The sequence below is a fragment of the Pelophylax lessonae genome, assembly GCF_965119305.1.
Source record: "Pelophylax lessonae genome assembly, chromosome: 8".
Classification (NCBI taxonomy): domain Eukaryota; kingdom Metazoa; phylum Chordata; class Amphibia; order Anura; family Ranidae; genus Pelophylax; species Pelophylax lessonae.
The window spans coordinates 197,787,808-197,806,800 of NC_138775.1; the positions used below are offsets into that span (position 1 = coordinate 197,787,808).

At 43.5% G+C, this 18,993-nt stretch overlaps 1 protein-coding gene across 1 annotated transcript in view; it reads left to right on the forward strand.

Annotated features, from left to right (window-relative positions):
- Positions 1-18,993, forward strand: part of HFM1 (helicase for meiosis 1) — a gene marked incomplete at its 5' end in the record, with an annotated part of 582,583 nt that overhangs the window by 410,358 nt on the left and 153,232 nt on the right. The window contains 3 exons of the mRNA XM_082266347.1: positions 5,659-5,906; positions 6,001-6,063; positions 6,760-7,099. Coding sequence (XP_082122473.1) covers positions 5,659-5,906; positions 6,001-6,063; positions 6,760-7,099 — 651 coding nt within the window. The remainder of the gene's footprint in view (positions 1-5,658; positions 5,907-6,000; positions 6,064-6,759; positions 7,100-18,993) is intronic.

Here is an 18,993-nt window from a genome sequence, read left to right on the forward strand (position 1 = left end):
GACAGGGCCGCAATCAACTTTCTTTGCCCCTAAATGTTTTTTTTAATTGCAAGGCGCAATACAACAGTATGCAATGGGTGTATCTTACTGTAACATACGCGGACAGGGCCGAAATCGACTTTTTTTGCCCCTAAATGTTTTTTTTTATTGCAAGGCGCATACAACAGTATGCAATGGGTGTATCTCGCTGTAACATATGCGGACAGGGCCGCAATCAACTTTTTTTTGCCCCTAAATGTTTTTTTTTATTGCAAGGCGCAATACAACAGTATGCAATGCGTGTATCGCACTGTAATGTATGAATGAAAAGCTGAAAAACAATTGTCCCCTTATTTGGTGCTTGTTGAATAGCAGATTTGAAATGCAGTGTCTGTCTAAACGCTGTAAGTCACAGTAAAATATGAAGGAAAAACATTTTTTTCTTATTAAAATGCAGTTTAAGCAGACACATATGCACTGAGGTTGCATGAAATGTGCAGCACCACACGCCTAAGAGGTTGGATACTGTTGTTCTATTCCGCTATTGAATAAAAAAAAAAAAAAAAAACTCATTTAAAATGAAAAACTGAAAAATAATTTTTTTCCCCTCACATTGGTGCTTTTTGAAGAGCATGTTAGAAAAGCAATGTCTGTCTGACATACAGTCTTTAAAGTTAAATATGAATGAAAAAATGTTTTTTCTTTTTTAAATGCAGATTAAGCACACACATATGCACTGAGCTTGCATGAAATGTGCAGCACCGCACGCCTAACAGACTGATACAATTTTTTTGTTTCTCCTTTCTCCTCCTCACTTGGCTCAGATCAGGGCATAAAGATCGTTCACTGCACCCCCACACAATACAATCAATGTAGATCGCTGTCTGATTAAAGCAGATTGTTCCTATCCTATGCTTTCCCTACAAGCAATCTCTCCAGCCTGGCCCTACAGTAAACTCCTATCTCTCCCTCCGGGCAAAAACATTGTGCACTGCACCCCACACAATCAAATCAATGTAGATCGCTGTATGATAAAGCAGATTGTTCCTCCTATGCTTTCCCTACAAGCAATCTCTCCAGCCTTGCCCTACAGTTTACTCCTATCTCTCCCTCAGCAGCAGTCAGGAACTTCTCCCTACAGTAGTTATAGCAGAGTGAAGCGCGGCGCTGTGTGACTCCAGCTTATATAGAGTCTGGGTCACATGCTGCACTGGCCTATCACAGCCATGCCATTAGTAGACATGGCTGTGATGGCTTCTATGGCACACTAGTTAAACGCTTGCTGATTGGCTGCCTTGCACCTGTTGAAAGCGAGCCATTAAAACCGCGCCAAAACATCAAATAACGTTACCGAACAACAGACAGTACCCGAACATACAGTGAAATGTCCGTGTCCGAGTACCGAATACCCAAAAGTCCGGTACGAACACGAACAATACAGTCTGGGTTCGCTCAAACCTAGTTATAACTACTGTTAGTTTTTTTTTGGTTTCTGTGCTATAGGGGAGATTTACCTTCACTTCCTGTCCCACAGCAAAAACAGGAAGTGAGAGGAAAATTCTCTTAAGTGGGGGAATCCCTGGTTGTCACCAAGGTTACGAGAACTAGTGTCTCCGGTGGAACAGTTCACTTCTACTCCTGTTCTGGTGACAACCCACAATTTTCGGATTTTCTTTCGCCTTCATGCTTGGTGATAAGATAACAATAAACAGCACAAATAGAAAGGATGAATCTCTCTAAAATACACAGACAGCAATAAACTTGACAGGTGTTCTAATCCCTCTCCACACTATTCAAAACTAAAATAAGTTTTAACTTTAGTTATACTTTAAGCCTCACTCTATATCTAAAACATTAAGTGCCCATTTATACTTGTGCTTTACAACATCTTGTAATGCATGCATTGTATTAATCAATCCATTTCTATGGTTTTGTTTGCATTTATGCATTGCAGTGTATTGTGTTGTTCAAAAAGTGGTTCTGCATGTTTTTTGGTGCAATGCAGCATTTTGTTTAGCCTTTATGAAGGTGCATGATAACATCTGCCAGCATGCATTGTGGCACACTAGTCTTTAGTATCATATATAACTGCCCTCTGTGCACTTATGCTGTAGAAAAAGTTTGGCTGCAGCTAAGTGGCCAGAGCACACCTGTCTCTCACAGTCTCCTCAATAAATGTGGAGGCCCTCAGATGTGGGGTGGGGAACAGGCCCCAGCTAATTAATCTGTTCCACAGATAATAAAGTGACAATGAGCAGAGCTTGGGATGAAATTTGGAGCATCTTCCACTGCGATTGGTCAACCCTTAGTGCTTCTTCAGGGAAATGTAAAGTATAGTCAATTTACCTTTACATAATAATAAAAGGCACATTTGGGAGATTGCATTGCCTGCTAACTGAGAAGCTTTTGCAGAAGCTTGCTGCCAAAGAGGGTGTAAAAATTTGAAGCTTCAAAAGATATGGACTAAAGTGCCATTATCCGGACACCCCCTGAAGCAGCAAGGAGAAACAGATAGGTAGAAGGAGTGTACCATAGAAGGGGTCCTGTATCATCTGGCATGTAGTTTAACAGCAGTTTTCCTTATAGATGCAGAGCGGGAATATTTAAACAGATTATTAATCATAATGACCCAGTCTTCATTTGAAAAGGAGCAGTCCAAGTCAGTTTCCCATTGGAGCATAGGTTTTGAGTTTTCTGGGAAAGAGAATTAGTTTAAGTAACGGTATATAAGGGAAATCAGACCTTTGTCTCTCGGTGGTGATATACAGATTTGTTCAAATTGTGAATAGGGGGTCTGAAGGGTTAGGGAATGATATTTCCGAAAAAAGTTCTTAATTAACAAGTAACGTGAAAATTCTGATGATGGTAAATTGAAGATGGATTGTAGGGGGGCAAATGAGAAGGATTCATTATCGATAGTATGGTATTTCAAATTGGAATGCCAAATTAAATATAAGCTTCTGTCTTCTGTTTTTGTGTGACTTTTATGCCATTTACATGATGTGTAGCTTGTGATAAATACATCTTTGAAATGTAAGCCAGCATCTTGGATATTTTGAATTGCACTTTACACATAGCTTCTGTTGTTCTTAAACATGTTCTTTGGGTAGCATAAAATTAACGTACAAACAAGACGTAAACCTTTTCTTACTATGAAAAACACCCAATCTAAAGTCTCCCGAAAGTATGAGGGAAAATGTGTTATGGTCTGATGAAACCAGGATTAAACTTTTTGGCCAAAATTCCAAAAGATATGTTTGGCGCAAAAACAACACTGCACATCACCAAAAGAACACCATACCCACAGTGAAGCATGATGGTGGCAGCATCATGTTTTGGGGCTGTTTTTCTTTAGCTGGAACAGGGGTCTTCGTCAAGGTAGAGGGAATTATGAACAGTTCCAAATACCAGTCAATATTGACACAAATCCTTCAGGCTTCTGCTAGAAAGCTGAACATGAAGAGGAACTTCATCTTTCAGAATGACTTTGAACCAAAGCATACATACAAATCAACAAAGGAATGGCTTCACCAGAAGAAGATTAAACTTTTGGAATGGCCCAGCCAGAGCCCAGACCTGAATCTGATTGAAAATCTGTGGGGTGGTCAGGTGTGTGCTGGGCTTTTAAAAATGACCTGACCATGGTTCATGGATCCACCCCGGCAGACAGGAGGTCTGGCCCAGCAGTCAGAAGGGCTCCATGTGGGAGTCTGTGCAGCAAGGACTGAAATGCTGAAACCCCTGCGAGGGAAAACCTGTTATTTTTTTCTCCTTGATGAACTTTCCTTTAATAAACATGGACAAGGAAAGCCCTTAAAAGAAAGAAAAAGCGAGTGGCGATGACCTTTAAACGCTCTACACCTGATGCGAGTCTCACATATGGTGGAGGAATGCATTGGGCAGAAGTGGAGATCCCTGCAAATAAGTAAGTTCATCTGTTATATGAACTGTGTTTGGTGCATGAGACTGCACAATCTGTGTGTGCAGGTGAGCAGAACCTGCAAGAGAAAAGCTACTTGCTTTAAAGAGACAGTGTTCTAATTCTTTTTTGCTGGACTGCGGAAAAAAAAAAAGAAACTGTTGTGGAGTGACTGAAGATGGGTCGTTCAAAACTCGAAAAAGAAGCAAAGATGGCTGAGATGAGAGACAGAGCTCTTTGGCTGGAGGGGTTGTTACCGCCTGAACGAGCCCCATACATGCCTGAACAGAGTCTGCTGAGGAGAAAAGCTGTTGTCCCTAGCAACACTGGTGCAAATGGACCAGTTATGGAGATGTAGTGTTCTCAGCTGGAAAGAGGATGCAGTGTGGGAAGTCTGGATAAGATATGGAGGGAAGAGCGCTGTTTGCGGTGCAGTGAATGGGGACATGCTGTCTCAGAGTGCCCTTTGTCTCAGACTCCAGTGCAAACTTATCAAGCAAAGCAAAGGTCTGTATCTGTGAGTGAGCAACGGGCTTACCAGAAGTTTGAAAGGAGTGTGGTTGCCCATAGTAACGCCTGTGATGTCAAGGCTGTGGACCGCATGAGAAAGAGATTGCCTGCAGAGGATTATGGCAAGTTGAAAACGATGCTGCGTGGAGAGAGAAGTCATCGTGTTTGGGAGAGCCAGCAAAGTGCAGCTGAGAGAGCGCTATCTCCCATAGCAACGGGAGAAAAATGTGCAAATCGGAAGGAGGAGCTACAGAGAAGAGGTGGCCCACCATCCCCATAGAGATGCACGTGAGTTTTGGCATGTTGGGAGAGTGGCGTCTCCCTTAGCAACAGGAGAATGTCGCCAAATACCATGCCTGGAATGTGGTCAACTTGGGCATGGCATTTTTTCTTGTCCTACATTTTGGAATACTGTTGGAGATGATGTTGCTGTGCAAAAGTCGTTGTCTGTAAGCCCAGACTCCTGTTTAAAAATGTTGGCAACAGAGGGGAAATTTCTGTTGTGCCTGCAGGGGGTGCTGAACAGCCGGAGATGCCTGCTGTAGTTTCATCCCATGGCCACCAGAGGGAGTTCGCCAGTAGAAGTGCAGCAGAAGGAAGTCAACGTACTCAAGTGAACATGGCAAGACCTGTTACACTGATGGGTAAAGCCCCGTACACACGCAACGATTATCAGCCGACCGATCGTCCGTCTTTTGTCTGGAGTTGTGTTTTGTTGGTTTGAATGTGCCTAGACTGCACACGAATTTTCTCGCCCAACAAAATTCTACTTCAGAAGTGATGTCATGTGTTGGGTTGCTTTCTTTGTGTTCTTTCTTCACTGAGCATGCCCAGACTTTCTCATCAGATTTTTCCCTGTCTAAATCTGTACTGACTGCACGAAAATCGGCCGTTGTGTTGACGGCCAAAAAAAATTTTATAGTCTGCACACCAGATTTTTTTCGGCCGAAAAGTCGGAGTTGGTTGTCGGAAGCATCATACTAACAAGCCGAAAATCGGCAGATCGGTCGTCGGATGAAAATTCCCTGCCAATTTTCGACGCGTGTGTACGGGGCTTTAGACTGTTCCTGTTGAAGTCATGAGAAAGACTGACCGTGTGAGTGCTCACACTGGAGTGGATGTGATCCCAACTGGGAGATCCACTGTTGGTGCAGAAAAGGACTTGCCTTGCTGCAGTGCCCTGTCCATCGGGGAGGCAAGTGTTAAAAATAAATGTGACAATGTGATGTGTAAAACTGCTAATGTGTTAGCTAAAGTTGATGATCATTTTTCTAATGGGCTATTGCAGCTCACTAGAGATAAAAACATTGCTACTGTGTCAGCTGAAAAAGGTTCAGAGTTTAATGAGGTAGGGGTGATTGCTAGGCAGGATATGCTATTCCTCCTAGCAACAGTATATAAGGCTGCAGAGGTGTCCCTAGAAATCTCCAGGGAGCTCTCTGTGTTGGAGCCAGAGGTTGCCTGGGACAACTGTGGTGCCGCTCTGATGGATAAGAGGGTACTTGACCTTGGTGATGAGAATATGGGGAAGGATAAAACTAAAATGTCTGAATTTACTTGTGATGATAATGGGTTAATGTGGTCTGTCACAGCTGACAACAAAGAGTCTTCATGAGTTTAATGAAGCGCCACCAGAGCAAGGTGGTAAAAATATGGTATTGCAGCCTATGTTTAAAAATGTATTGCCAGAGTTTAATTTGAACAAAAGTGACATGTGCAATGTGTCTGCTGCTGAGCCACTCTGTCCTGTGTCTGCTTTGGTAGATGGAGCAGTGATGCGGAGTGCTGTGGATTGGAGAACAAACAGGGCAGACTGGGATAGTATGGTCATAAGGGTATTAGCATGGTGGAAAGAAATATCTAAAAGTAATAGTGAGATGGACACAATTTCTGCTGTGTTAAATGGAGGGACTGCAGAGCAGCTTTTGGACAAGGGCTCGCTTGCTGCCGTTGCAGATGATGGCCCTCTCTATATAGAAGGTACCAATGAGGATTAAAGCACAGCAGGAATTTTGCCCATAACCTATAAAAAAGTTAGTGGAGGAATATACCAAGCTGATATTCATAGAGAAGACCTGGAACAGATCATTGACTCTGAGAGTTTTGTGGTGAATCCCGCACCTGGCTGCGTTCTGGGAGAGCCCCAGATTGTTGTATTGGATACCTCCAGTGGGGAGGAACCCCTGGTACAGCCAGTGTATACTTCACTGTCTCGTCCACGTTCGGGAGAGCTGGTACTGCGGAGTACCGCTAATTGGAGCTGGGTATTACAGGCTGTACTGGACAAAGGTGGCCAATATGCGTGTTAAGTAAAGCCTTTCTGGTTGGTCATGTTGAAAATTGTCTCACAGTGCATTGCCAGATTGCCTCCTAATATTGTTCTGTATGAGAGTCAACCTGGAGTACTGCTGGACAAGACAGAATTCTGGGAGGAAGTACCAGAGGGCACAAGTATATGTGATGTGGTAGGGGTGGTCAACCCAAAAGTGAATATATGCAATGATGATTTGGTGTCAGAACAGTTGCTGGAAGAGGGTCATGTGCCAGTGGAGTTGGTGGATATTGATGTTGCTGTGGAATGCGATCACTCTGCTCTGTGCAATTGCTCTCCAGACACTGCCCTGCCAACACTAAAGTTAGTTATGATAAATGTGTTGATGGTTTTGACAATGAGGAAAGTGCAACGCACTGGTAAATGTTTTGGTTACCATGGGTGTCAATAAAAATAAGGGTAGACCTGAAGGTCAAGGTGACATGGTTGCTGCTAATCTTAGAAAAAACAGGAGGATAAATAGTAGTATGACCAACACAGAAGAGGAAATAGGTGCAGGAGAATCAGGCCCCCCTACAGGTTCAGGAGGGTAATTCTGGGAAAGATTTCCAGAGGTCCAGGAACCTCCCAAGTTATAAGAGTAAAAGGTTGAGGACACTGGCCCAAAGCTTAACAAGGTGTCATTGAAAGAGTTTAATCCCAAAATAAAAGAGCCCATGCCTATTACTGAAGTGTTTAAAAGTGTGACCCCTGCAAAATTACACCAAGCGAGAAGGGTTGGTCCAGAGGAAATCAAGGGAGCGCCTTGTAACTTTAAAGGTACCCTACACCTAAAGGGTAGTAGTCAGCCTAGGGGTATAAAAGGTACCAAGACTTGTAAACTCCCTGATGGTAAAAGGACTAGTGTGGCCCCAAGGAAAATAGGCAGATGGGGCTTTTGGAAGCGCACTCGTAAAAAGTCACAGGGGTATCTTTCTAGGACCCAGGGGGTCATAGGGAAAGTCACCCGATAAGACTGGGTTTGACCCTTGTAGGTGATAGCTGGCACAGAAGTGCCAAGTTGTTGAAGGTAGGCTGGTGTGTTACACCTTCTCCGGGGACGAAACAGGGGGGGAGGATATGTGGCAGAGCATTGCCCTGCCAGGGTCTAAAAAGTGAACGTGACCCAGAATTCTCAACCAAGCAGGTTGAGGGGCTCCAAATAGCTTGTAACATGAAGAGGAAACTGGCTTTTCAGTTTCCTCAGTGTTTCAAAAGTCCAGTTTGGGACCTGGAGCCTGGAGATTTCTAAGTGATCCGGGTGGGATGAAATCTCCAATCCTGGGTCCAGCTATTCAGTATAGCCAGCAAACTAATTGGTCAGGTGTGTGCTGGGCTTTTAATAATGACCTGAAAAAGCGAGTGGCGGTGTCCTTTAAACGCTCTACACCTGATGCGAGTCTCACATTATTTATATATATATATATATATATACACAATATCTCACAAAAGTGAGTACACCCCTCACATTTTTGTAAATATTTTATTATATCTTTTCATGCGACAACGCTGAAGAAATTACACTTTGCTGCAATGTAAAGTAGTGAGTGTACAGCTTGTATAACAGTGTAAATTTGCTGGCCCCCCAAAATATTTTAACACACAGCCATTAATGTCAAAACTGCTGGCAACAAAAGTGAGTACACCCCATAAGTGAAAATGTCCACATTTGGCCCAATTAGCCATTTTCCCTCCCTGGTGTCATGTGAGTCGTTAGTGTTACAAGGTGTGAATTGAAAGCAGGTGTGGTAAATTTGGTGTTATCGCTCTCACTCTCATACTGGTCACTGGAAGTTCAACATGGCACCTCATGGCAAAGAACTCTCCGAGGATCTGAAAAAAAGAATTGTTGCTCTACATAAAGATGGCCTAGGCTATAAGAAGACCCTGAAACTGAGCTGCAGCACGGTGGCCAAGACCATACAGCGGTTTAACTGGACAGGTTCCACTCAGAAAAGGCCTCGCCATTGTCGACCAAAGAAGTTGAATGCACGTGCTCAGCGTCATATCCAGAAGTTGTCTTTGGGAAATAGACGTCTGAGTGCTGCCAGCATTGCTACCAAGGTTGAAGGGGTGGGGGGCCAGCCTGTCAGTGCTCAGACCATACGTTGCACACTGCGTCAAATTGGTCTGTATGGCTGTCGTCCCAGAAGGAAGCCTCTTCTAAAGATGATACACAAGAAAGCCCTCAAACAGTTTGCTGAAGACAAGCAGACTAAAGACATGGATTACTGGAACCATGTCCTGAGGTCTGATGAGACTAAGGTAAACTTATTTGGTTTAGATGATGTCAAGCGTGTGTGGCAGCAACCAGGTGAGGAGTACTAAGACAAGTGTGTCTTGCCTACAGTAGTGGAAGTGTCATGGTCTGGAGCTGCATTAGTGCTGATGGCACTAGGGAGCTACAGTTCATTGAGGGAACCATGAATGCCAACATGTACTGTGACATACTGAAGCAGAACATGATCCACTTCCTTCAGAGACTGGACCGCAGGGCAAAATTCCAACATGATAATGTCCCCAATCACACCTCCAAGACCACCACTGCCTTGCTAAAGGAGCTGAGGGTAAAGCTGATGGACTGGCCAGGCATGTCTCCAGACATAAACCCTATTAAGCATCTGTGGGGCATCCTCAAACAGACGGTGGAGGAGCGCAAGGTCTCTAACATCCACCAGCTCAGTGATGTCGTCATGGAGGAGTGGAAGAGGACTCCCGTTGCAACCTTTGAAGCTCTGGTGAACTCCAAGAGGGTTAAGGCAGTGCTGGAAAATAATGGTGGACACACAAATATTGACACTTTGGGCCCAATTTGGACATTTTGACTTAGGGGTGTACTCACGTTTGTTGCGAGTGGTTTAGACATTAATGACTGTGTCGAGTTATTTTGAGAGGACAGCAAATTTACACTGTTAAATAAGCTCATACAAACAAAAAATAAAAAAAGGGAAAATTGGATGGGAGATGTTACTCCAAAACTACAGATAACTCCACTGTGACAACAACTATATTGGAGGATTCCAGTAATTATGGCAATTCTACCAATATTTATAATAAAGCCGATAATTTTTATATACCTGTACATCATTAGTATGTTCAGTCCAAAAATGAGGATTTGAATATAAGAAACAGACCTTCTAAAATAACAAATTAAACAAAACAATGCCCTAAGGGATAGATGGAGAACAGGGGGGTCAGGAAATAAAAAGCAACCTGACCAGTTAACATGTGGACTAAAATGTCCCAATTCTCACAAACAGAACCACAACCTGAAGTGGGAAAACAAATGTTTAGGAGAGACAAAAAAAGTGTCATGCAATCTATAACTAGGTTCCGAGAATGAGTTGGGGGACCAACAAGCGGAGGAAGAGAGACTCAACATATAACTGTATGTTTCCTTAAATCAGAGAGGAAAAATATAAAATGGGCACTATGAGAACATATATAGAGAGAAAGGAACATATAGGGGAAAAAAATGGTGGTGGGGCTAAAATAGTGTCTTTGACCCTATTTTATTTATTGAATACATAATTATATATAATCATAATCAGATATACCAATGTGTATATGTTACTCAAAACCCTACATAAATATATGTTATCTACTACTCAAAATATGTAAAATTATATGTTCACGTGCTATTAGTACTCACCACCGACTGAAAGTGGTTCTAAAGACACTTTTTTTACCCTAATGCATTCTATGGATTAAGGTAAAAAACCTTCTTGGTGCAGCTCCTTCCCCCAGCCCCCCCCCAATACTAACCTGAGCCCCATCTCAATCCTACGATGTGCATGAGAGCAGTGGTTGTCCCGGTTCTTTCTCTCTCCTCATTGGCTCACACAGCAGCAGGAGTTGGGGCCTTCAGATGTCAACCACAGACAATGAGGAGTGATCAGAGGGTGGGGCCGAGCCACACTCCCATTCACAGGAGCTTGGCACGGGAGCCCCCATCGAAAGAGGCTTTCTTTTGGGGTCACTCGGCAGAGGGGAGGAGCCGGGACCACCGGCAGGGAACCCAAAATGAAGAGGATCAGGGCTGCTTGGTGCCAAACCAGTATAACATGTTTGCTATTGGAAAAAAAAATTAGAATGAAAGCTCCAAATCCCCTGCCCTCTAGAAAAAAAATTCCATTCCACTGTGCCCTCAATATACACACAACAAGACAGTCAAACTGTGCTCAAGTAAAGGATGTACCACTCACTGGGTCCCCCACCAATTTTGTTTATACACCAATCTCCCCTTTTATCCTCTTGTGGAAGTAGAAAGTATACAGCAGGGCCATCAAAAGAAAGGGGGAAAGCCCCTCACAGTGTAATACATTTATTCAGATGAATAGTAAATAAAGGTAATGCACTTACATCTATACAGAAAGCGAGATCTCAGAACAGAAACCGGAACCGCCGCTGAGCCCTCCAGCATGCATTCCAAAAACGGAAGTGATACACACAGCATTGGGACAGACACAGATAGTTGCAGAGAAAACTACAAAAATCCCCCATTTATTGGCTAAAATACCAAGTGTGCATTTAACCATTCTTCAGGCATTATTTACGCCCTTCCCATCCTGCTCATGTACATAAACAGCGGGACAGGATCAGCGTCAATGCAGGTGGACATGTTGGTATGTTCTTCTGCATTGGCTACTCAGGCGCAGCTCCTAGAGTGTGCAGCTGCGAAAAAAATAATAATATTTTCCCAGAACTTGTGGCAAAATATTCCATGGACTTACCATGCCTCTCAGCAAATAGCTTGGAGTTTCTACTTTGCAAAATGAGGTCATTTTGGGGGGTTTTGTGCTATCTTGAAATTTCAGGGCCTCCGAAACTGTGACAGGTAGTGAGGAAGTAAAATAAGCAATTTACGCCATTAGAAAACCTGAAGGTGGTGATTGGTTGTCTGGGTCCCGTACACAGCTAGGCTCCCAAAAGTCTCACACATGTGGTATCCCTGTACTCAGGAGAAGCAGGAGAATGTATTTTGGGGTGTCATTTCACATATACCCATGGCATGCGTGAGCAATATATCATTTAGTGACAACTTTGTGTAAAAAAACCCAAAAAAAAACAAATTGTTATTTTCCTGAAACTTAGGGCAAAATGTAAAATACTCCATGGACTCAATATGTCTCTCAGCAAATAGCTTTGGGTGTCTACTTTCCAAAAAGGGGTAATTTGGGGGGTGAACTGTCCTGGCATTTTATGCTCAATCTTACCACACATCACCCACTCTTCTAACCACTTGAAAACCAAAGCCTTTTCTGTGACTTTTTGTTTACATGAAAACTTTTTTTTTTTTACTAGAAAATTACTTTGAACCCCCAAAAATTATATATTTTTTTAAAGCAGAAGCCCTACAGAACAAAATGGTGGATGTTGCAATTTTTTTCGTCACACTGTATTTGCGCACAGATTTTCCAAACGCCATTTTTGCAAAAAAAAACACTTTTTTTAAAATTGAATGCACAAATACTAAATAATTCCTAATTGTTTGGTAAAATGTAAAAGATTATCTTATGCCGAGGACATAGATACCAAATATGACATGCTTTAAAATTGCACACGCCTGTGCAGCGGCAAAAAAATACGTACATTTTTAAAAGCCTTTAAAAGTCTTCACGGTTTTACCACTTTGGACTTACAGAGGAGGTCTACTGCAAGAATTACTGCCCTCAACCTGCTGTTCGTGGCGATACCTCACATGCATGCTGCAATTGTGCGCAAGCACGGGGGAAAGGGGTGTTTGAAGTTTTTTTTGTTTTTGTTTTTTTTATTTATTTTGCTTTTTTATGTTATTTTGACACCTTCCCTTCCCTTTAATTTTTTTTTTTTTAAATCATTTTTATTATCACAGTGAATTTAAATATCCCCTATGATAGCAATCTGTAGTGACAGGTACTCTTTAAAAAAAAAAAAAAACTGGGGTCTTTTAGACTCTAGATCTCTCCTCTGACCTTAAAGCATCTGACCACACCAAGATTGGTGTGATAAGATGCTTTCCCAATTTCCCAATGGCGCTGTTTATTTCTGGCCAAACCAAAGTCATGAAATGCTCGTAGCTTCCGGTATCTTAGGCCGTAGAGATGATTGGAGCCATTCTCGTCTCCAATCAGCTCTATGGTTAGATAATTGAACCACCGGCTGCACTCTCTGGTTACCCGGTGGGACAGGAGAGCCCGAGAAAAACCACGGAAGGCGGTGGGGGGGAGTCCCCTCCCACTGTTTTTGTAAAAGCAGTCTAGCGGCTAATTATCTGCTAGGATCGCTTTTACATGTAAGCCGACCGCTGGCTGTAAAGAACAATACCAAGATGATGCCTAAATCTGCAGGCATCATCCTGGAATAACCACTGCTTCTTTGGCATATATTGTATGTTTTTTTTTTTTTTTTTTTCATGCAGCCTGTGGATGAAAAAATCTCTGCCAGAAAATGTGTAGTATACCCATCATTATCTGCCCAAAACATCCAACCCACTTTCTAATGATGGGTATACATGACGAACGCCATGTATACCTATTTTTTATTTTTTTTTAACTGGGGTGGTGAAATCACCTCCTACAGTGCTGCCATCATAGATTTCCATATATGCTGAGCGCACATGCTGTTTGTGTCAGAATATATATAAATCAGTGTGGCAGCTGATGGGTGTAACACATGGTTACCAATGAAAAACAGTAACAAAGTACAGTAAAAGTAGAAAGAGTAGAAGTTGAAGAGCAGAGTAAGAACAGAAAAATAACTCAAACGACAACTATATTTGGCTTTTTTATTTTATGGTTTTTTTTTTTGTAATTTATTTTGTAACTTTTTTTTTTTTTTACACTTTTTTTTCTTCAACTGTAACATCCCAGCTTAGGGTCTCTCAAAATGACGATAGCCATCGAACATCTTTCGAGATCCTGTGTAAGTGTGCCCTAGACTGTGCCGTGCTGTACCCTACGCTAATATTCCACTAGTGTGTGGTAGCATTTGAAACATTCCCCGATGCAGAGACCAGGTTGGTAAGGACAGGTGGGACAACAACAATGGGTGTCACACCTAAATCTGTGCCTGCTACAGACAAGACATATTTTTTGGGGGCGTCTTTGGGTAGGGGTACTCGGGATGGCATAAAAAAAATGCCTCTCATGCAGCCGGTTTACTGCATCTGGTAGGGGAAGTTGGGCCTGAGCAACTCCTGGATACAGGTAGGCACTGATGATCTCAACCTGGAATTGTAGGAAGGATCCATTTCGTCCTGACGCTTTGTATAGCACAAAAGCGTTCAGCAAAGCCAATTGAAATAAATAAACAGACACTTGTTTGTACCAGTGTCTGGCTTTACGGGCAACTAAGTACGGCAACAAAAGCTGGTCATTGAGGTCCACCCCTCCCATATTAAGGTTGTAGTCATGGACACAGAGGGGCTTCTCCAAAACACCAGTTGCTGTAGAAATTTGGACCGTCGTATCTGCGTGAATGGAGGACAGAACGAAAACATTCCGTGTATCCCTCCACTTCATTGCAAGCAATTTGTCAGTTTTCAAGCAGGCTCTCTCCCTCCGTCTAAGATGGGAATCTACAAGCCGTTGGGGAAGCCCCGGCGATTAGGTCGCACGGTGCCACATGCGCCAATTTGAAATTGAAGAAGATGACTAAAAAGTGGCACGCTTGAGTAAAAATTGTCCATGTACAAATGGTACCCCTTTCCGAATAAGGGTGACACCAAGTCCCACACAATCTTGCCACTGCTCCCTATGTAGTCTGGGTGGTTGGGGGGCTTCACAGTGCTATCTTTTCCGTTTACGTTGGTAAACATGAAAACTAACTGTATAGCCTGTGGCCCTGTCACACAGCTTATACAGCTTGACCCCGGATCTGGCACGCTTGCTGGGGATAAACTGCTTGATAGCAAGGTGGCCAGAAAACTTAATCAGGGGCTTGTCAATGCAGACAACTTGTTGGGGGGTAAACAAGGCTGTAAACTGCTGATTGAATTGGTTTACAAGGGGCCAAATTTTGTGGAGCCTGTCATATCCAGGGTCTCCCCGAGGACGACAGAGTTCATTGTCACTGAAGTGCATGAACCGCAGAATTTGCTCTTATCTCTCCCTGGCCATGGCAGCTTAGAACACGCGCATATGGAGGACTGGTTGAGTGGACCAATATGACCGCAGTTCACTCCTTTTAGTTATGCCCATGTTGAGGGAAAGGCCCAGAAAAGTTTTAAAATCGGAAACCGTTATAGGTTTCTAGCCGAATTCTCTGGCAAGGGGCGAATTTGGATTGGCGGCCATTAATTGACCAGCATATAAATTGATTTGGTCCACAAAAGATCTGTAAAGATCTGTGAAAAACAGCTCGTAAAAGTCAAGGGAATTAAAATTGGCTGTTTCCACCTGAATTCTGGGTTGGGCAGGGAATGGGGGAAATACAGGCATTGTAGAATCTGGGGGCTGCCAATTAGGATATGCCAGCGCATCAGGGAGGACACTATGAGCTCTACGGGCCTGTCTTCAAATTTTTGGTGGCTGTGGGCCACTACTTATGCTAGCCACTGCACCAGCTTCAACTGCACTTATGGGACTCGTCACATCACCAAGTGTTACTGCAGTGCTGGTATGTCTAGGATCAGGGTGTACTAGGCCGCTGGTGCTTGCCAGTTCACCAGAAGTTTGAGTGGCACTAGAACCCTCACTGCTGCATACGAGCACCCTCCGATCTCTGCACCTCAGCAACTTCAGAACGGGGTCAGCTATACCTGACCTTAGCAGGGACCCCTCTGTCATCGGAGCTATCTGTCAGGAAGCCACTGCTGTCTACAGGTTCGTATACTGACCCTGATTCTGCCAGTGAGGCTTCCCCATCGCTCTCATCTGACATGGTCAGTATCCTGTAGGCCTCTTCACTAGTGTACCTCCGTTTTGACATTTTTGCCACTAAATTTACAGGTACACTAGTGTGACTCACAGGTAAAAAAGCACATGGTTGTCGAGGACTATTTGAAATGCTACAAAAAAAATCTGCTAGTGCTAGCAGGGATGAGGCCTGACTCTGCTAACGCTGCGGGTTTGTGTGATGTGTTTTCGGAATCTATTGATTACTGCACTTGCCTGGGTGGCGTGGGGTGGGCTGGGCGGAGGGGCTAAACGCAGGTGCTGGACGGTGTCGTGGCCGATTCTGCTAATGCTGCATTTTGGGAACCCTAAACTATTGGGAACACTAATATAGTTCTGATCAGATCAAAGATATTGATCCGTTCAGATACTATACTACTAATGGAGGTGTATGTGTGTGTTACTGGTAATCAAAGGGTTAAATTATATTTCTAACTATGGCAGAGGTCGAGGCCGGGGAGTCCAGCCATAGCCTTCAGACTTTATCAAACTTGCGCGGGCAACCCCTATTCAGATATGTAGCCTTATAGAGGGGAGTCACCTTATTCACCAGACCCTTCCAAAAGAGGACGGTTGGAGCTAACGGTCTTTTCCAGTGTAGGAGCAGGGCCTTATGAGCATAAAAGAGCAGCAAGCTCAATAACGGAGCGGTGCGGAGGGCCCTAGTGTGAACCAACCCATCAACTAACCCCAGCAGGCAAACATCCACAGTTCTAGGAACCGGTACCGTTGCCACCTCCTCAATACAGGCCAGCACAGCAGTCCAGAAATCGATAACACTAAATTTAACACACCTGCTCCCCATTCACACCTGAGACCTTGTAACACTAACAAGTCACATGACACCGAGAGGGAAAATGGCTAATTGGGCCCAATTTGGACATAGTCACTTAGGGGTGTACTCACTTTTGTTGTCAGCAGTTTAGACATTAATGTTGAGGTATTTTGAGGGGACACCAAATATGCACTGTTATACAAACTGTACACTCACTACTTTACATTGTAGCAAAGTATCATTTGTTCATTGTTGTCACATGAAAAGATATAATAAAATATTTACAAAAATGTGAAGGGTGTACTCACTTTTGTGAGATACTGTGTATATATATATATATATTTTTTTTTTATGGGAGTGAGTGAATAAAGTTAAAGAATGATAAAACACTATCAAGTCTGTTTCCTTTATGTGGATTAGCGGAGGCGGAGAGTAGTGATGGACGAACATCGGCCAGGCGGTTCGCGAACGCCAGCCGCAAAGTTTCTCAAAAGTCCGCGAACCGCGAGTTTGCGGCGGGCCCCATTGACTTTAATGGGAGGCGGACTTTTAAAAACCTTTAGGTCATATTTGCAGCCACAAAAGACGTACTAGCTGTGCACAAATAGTCCCAGCACATGGACAATGTCATAACAGAAGTATTGCAATTGAAAAAGTTGCCCTAAATTTTTTTTTTTTTTTACAGCAAAAAATATATATTTTTTTTCATTCATAAATTAGCCAGAACTGACAGCAGCCGGTAAATACATTGTCTAATACATATAGGGTCCATTCACACATCTGTAAAATGGGTCCGCATGCATTCCACAATTTGGCGGAACCTTTACAGACCCATTGTTTTTCATTTCCAGTCTGAAAAATTAGGCATTCACAGGATAAAGAAGTGTCGGCCATTCCAGGCCCCAAAAATTAACCCACATGCGTTTACCTGACAGCTAAGAACGTAGTATTCTGTGGCTGAAGGTACATTAGGCATTCACAGGTAACAGAAGTAAGTGTCGCCAATAAAAGGCACCAAAAAATAGCCCACATGGGTTTACCTGACAGCTAAGAACGTTGTATTCTGTGGCTGAAGGTACATTAGGCATTCACAGGATACAGAAGTAAGTGTCGCCCATTCCAGGCCCCAAACATTAGCCCACATGGGTTTACCTGACAGCTAAGTACGTAGTATTCTGTGGCTGAAGGTACATTAGGCATTCACACAGTATACAGAAGTAAGTGTTGGCCTGTATAGGCTGCAAAAATTAGCTCACATGGTTTGAACTGACAGCAAAAAACATAGTTTTTGATGGCTAGAGGTATGGTAGGCGTTCACAGTACACAGAACCGCAAGTGTCAGCCTGTATAGGCTTCAAAAATTAGCTCACATGGTTTGAACTGACAGCAAAAAATGTATTTTTGATGGCTAGAGGTACGGTAGGCGTTCACAGTACACAGAACCGTAAGTGTCGGCCTGTATAGGCTCCAAAAATTAGCTCACATGGTTTGAACTGACAGCAAAAATCGTAGTTTTTGATGGCTAGAGGTATGGTAGGCATTCACAGTACACAGAACCGTAGGTGTCGGCCTGTATAGGCTTCAAAAATTAGCTCACATGGTTTGAACTGACAGCAAAAAACATAGTTTTTGATGGCTAGAGGTATGGTAGGCGTTCACAGTACACAGAACCGTAAGTGTCGGCCTGTATAGGCTCTAAAAATTAGCTCACATGGTTTGAACTGACAGCAAAGAACTTAGTATTTGGTGGCTGGAGGTACATTAGGCATTCACAGAAAAAATAATTGTCGGCCCTGAAAGGCCCCAAAATTTGCCATTCAATGGACATGAAATGCCTTTTATGCCGCTGTATGTAGTGAAGCCAAGGACCAGGAATTGTTGTGGTTGGAGGAATTTTGATGAAACCTGGTCTGCTGGTCACATGTGTTGAATTCCTCAGAGATCCATGCCTCATTCATTTTTATAAATGTGAGGTAGTCTACACTGTCATGAGCTAGGTGAGTGCGCTTATCGGTCACGATCCCCCCTGCTGCGCTGAACGTCCTTTCGGACAGGATACTTGATGGGGGGCAAGCCACCATTTCCATTGCAAATTGTGCAAGCTCTGGCCAGAGGTTAAGCCTGCCCACCCAGTAGTCCAGGGGTTAATCACTCCTCGGAGTGTCCACATCAGCCGTTAACCCAATGTAGTCAGACACCTGTCGGTCTAGGCGTTCCCTCATGCTGGATCGGGAGTACAGCTGTCGATGGTTCGGCTGAAAGAAGGATCTCGTATCTGAAGTGATCAAGACATCTTCCAACCGCCCTCTTCTTGCAAGCGCTGTTGGATTGCTAACCGCAACTGTCTCTCTGTGACTGGAAATTCCTCTGCCAGCGCACAGAAAAGCAGAATGCAGCATTTCCTGCAGCAAGGCCTGGAAGTGCTGCATTCTGACCGCCCTCTGTGATTGTGGTAACATTTCCGCCATTTTGTGTTTGTACCGGGGGTCTAAGTACGTTGCCACCCAGTACATGGTCCTTGGCCTTTATTCGTTTTATACGGGGTCCCCCTTAAAACACTGCAGCATGTAGGCCCCCATTCCCACTAAACTGGAAGCGGTATAATGGCCTGCTTCCAGCTCAT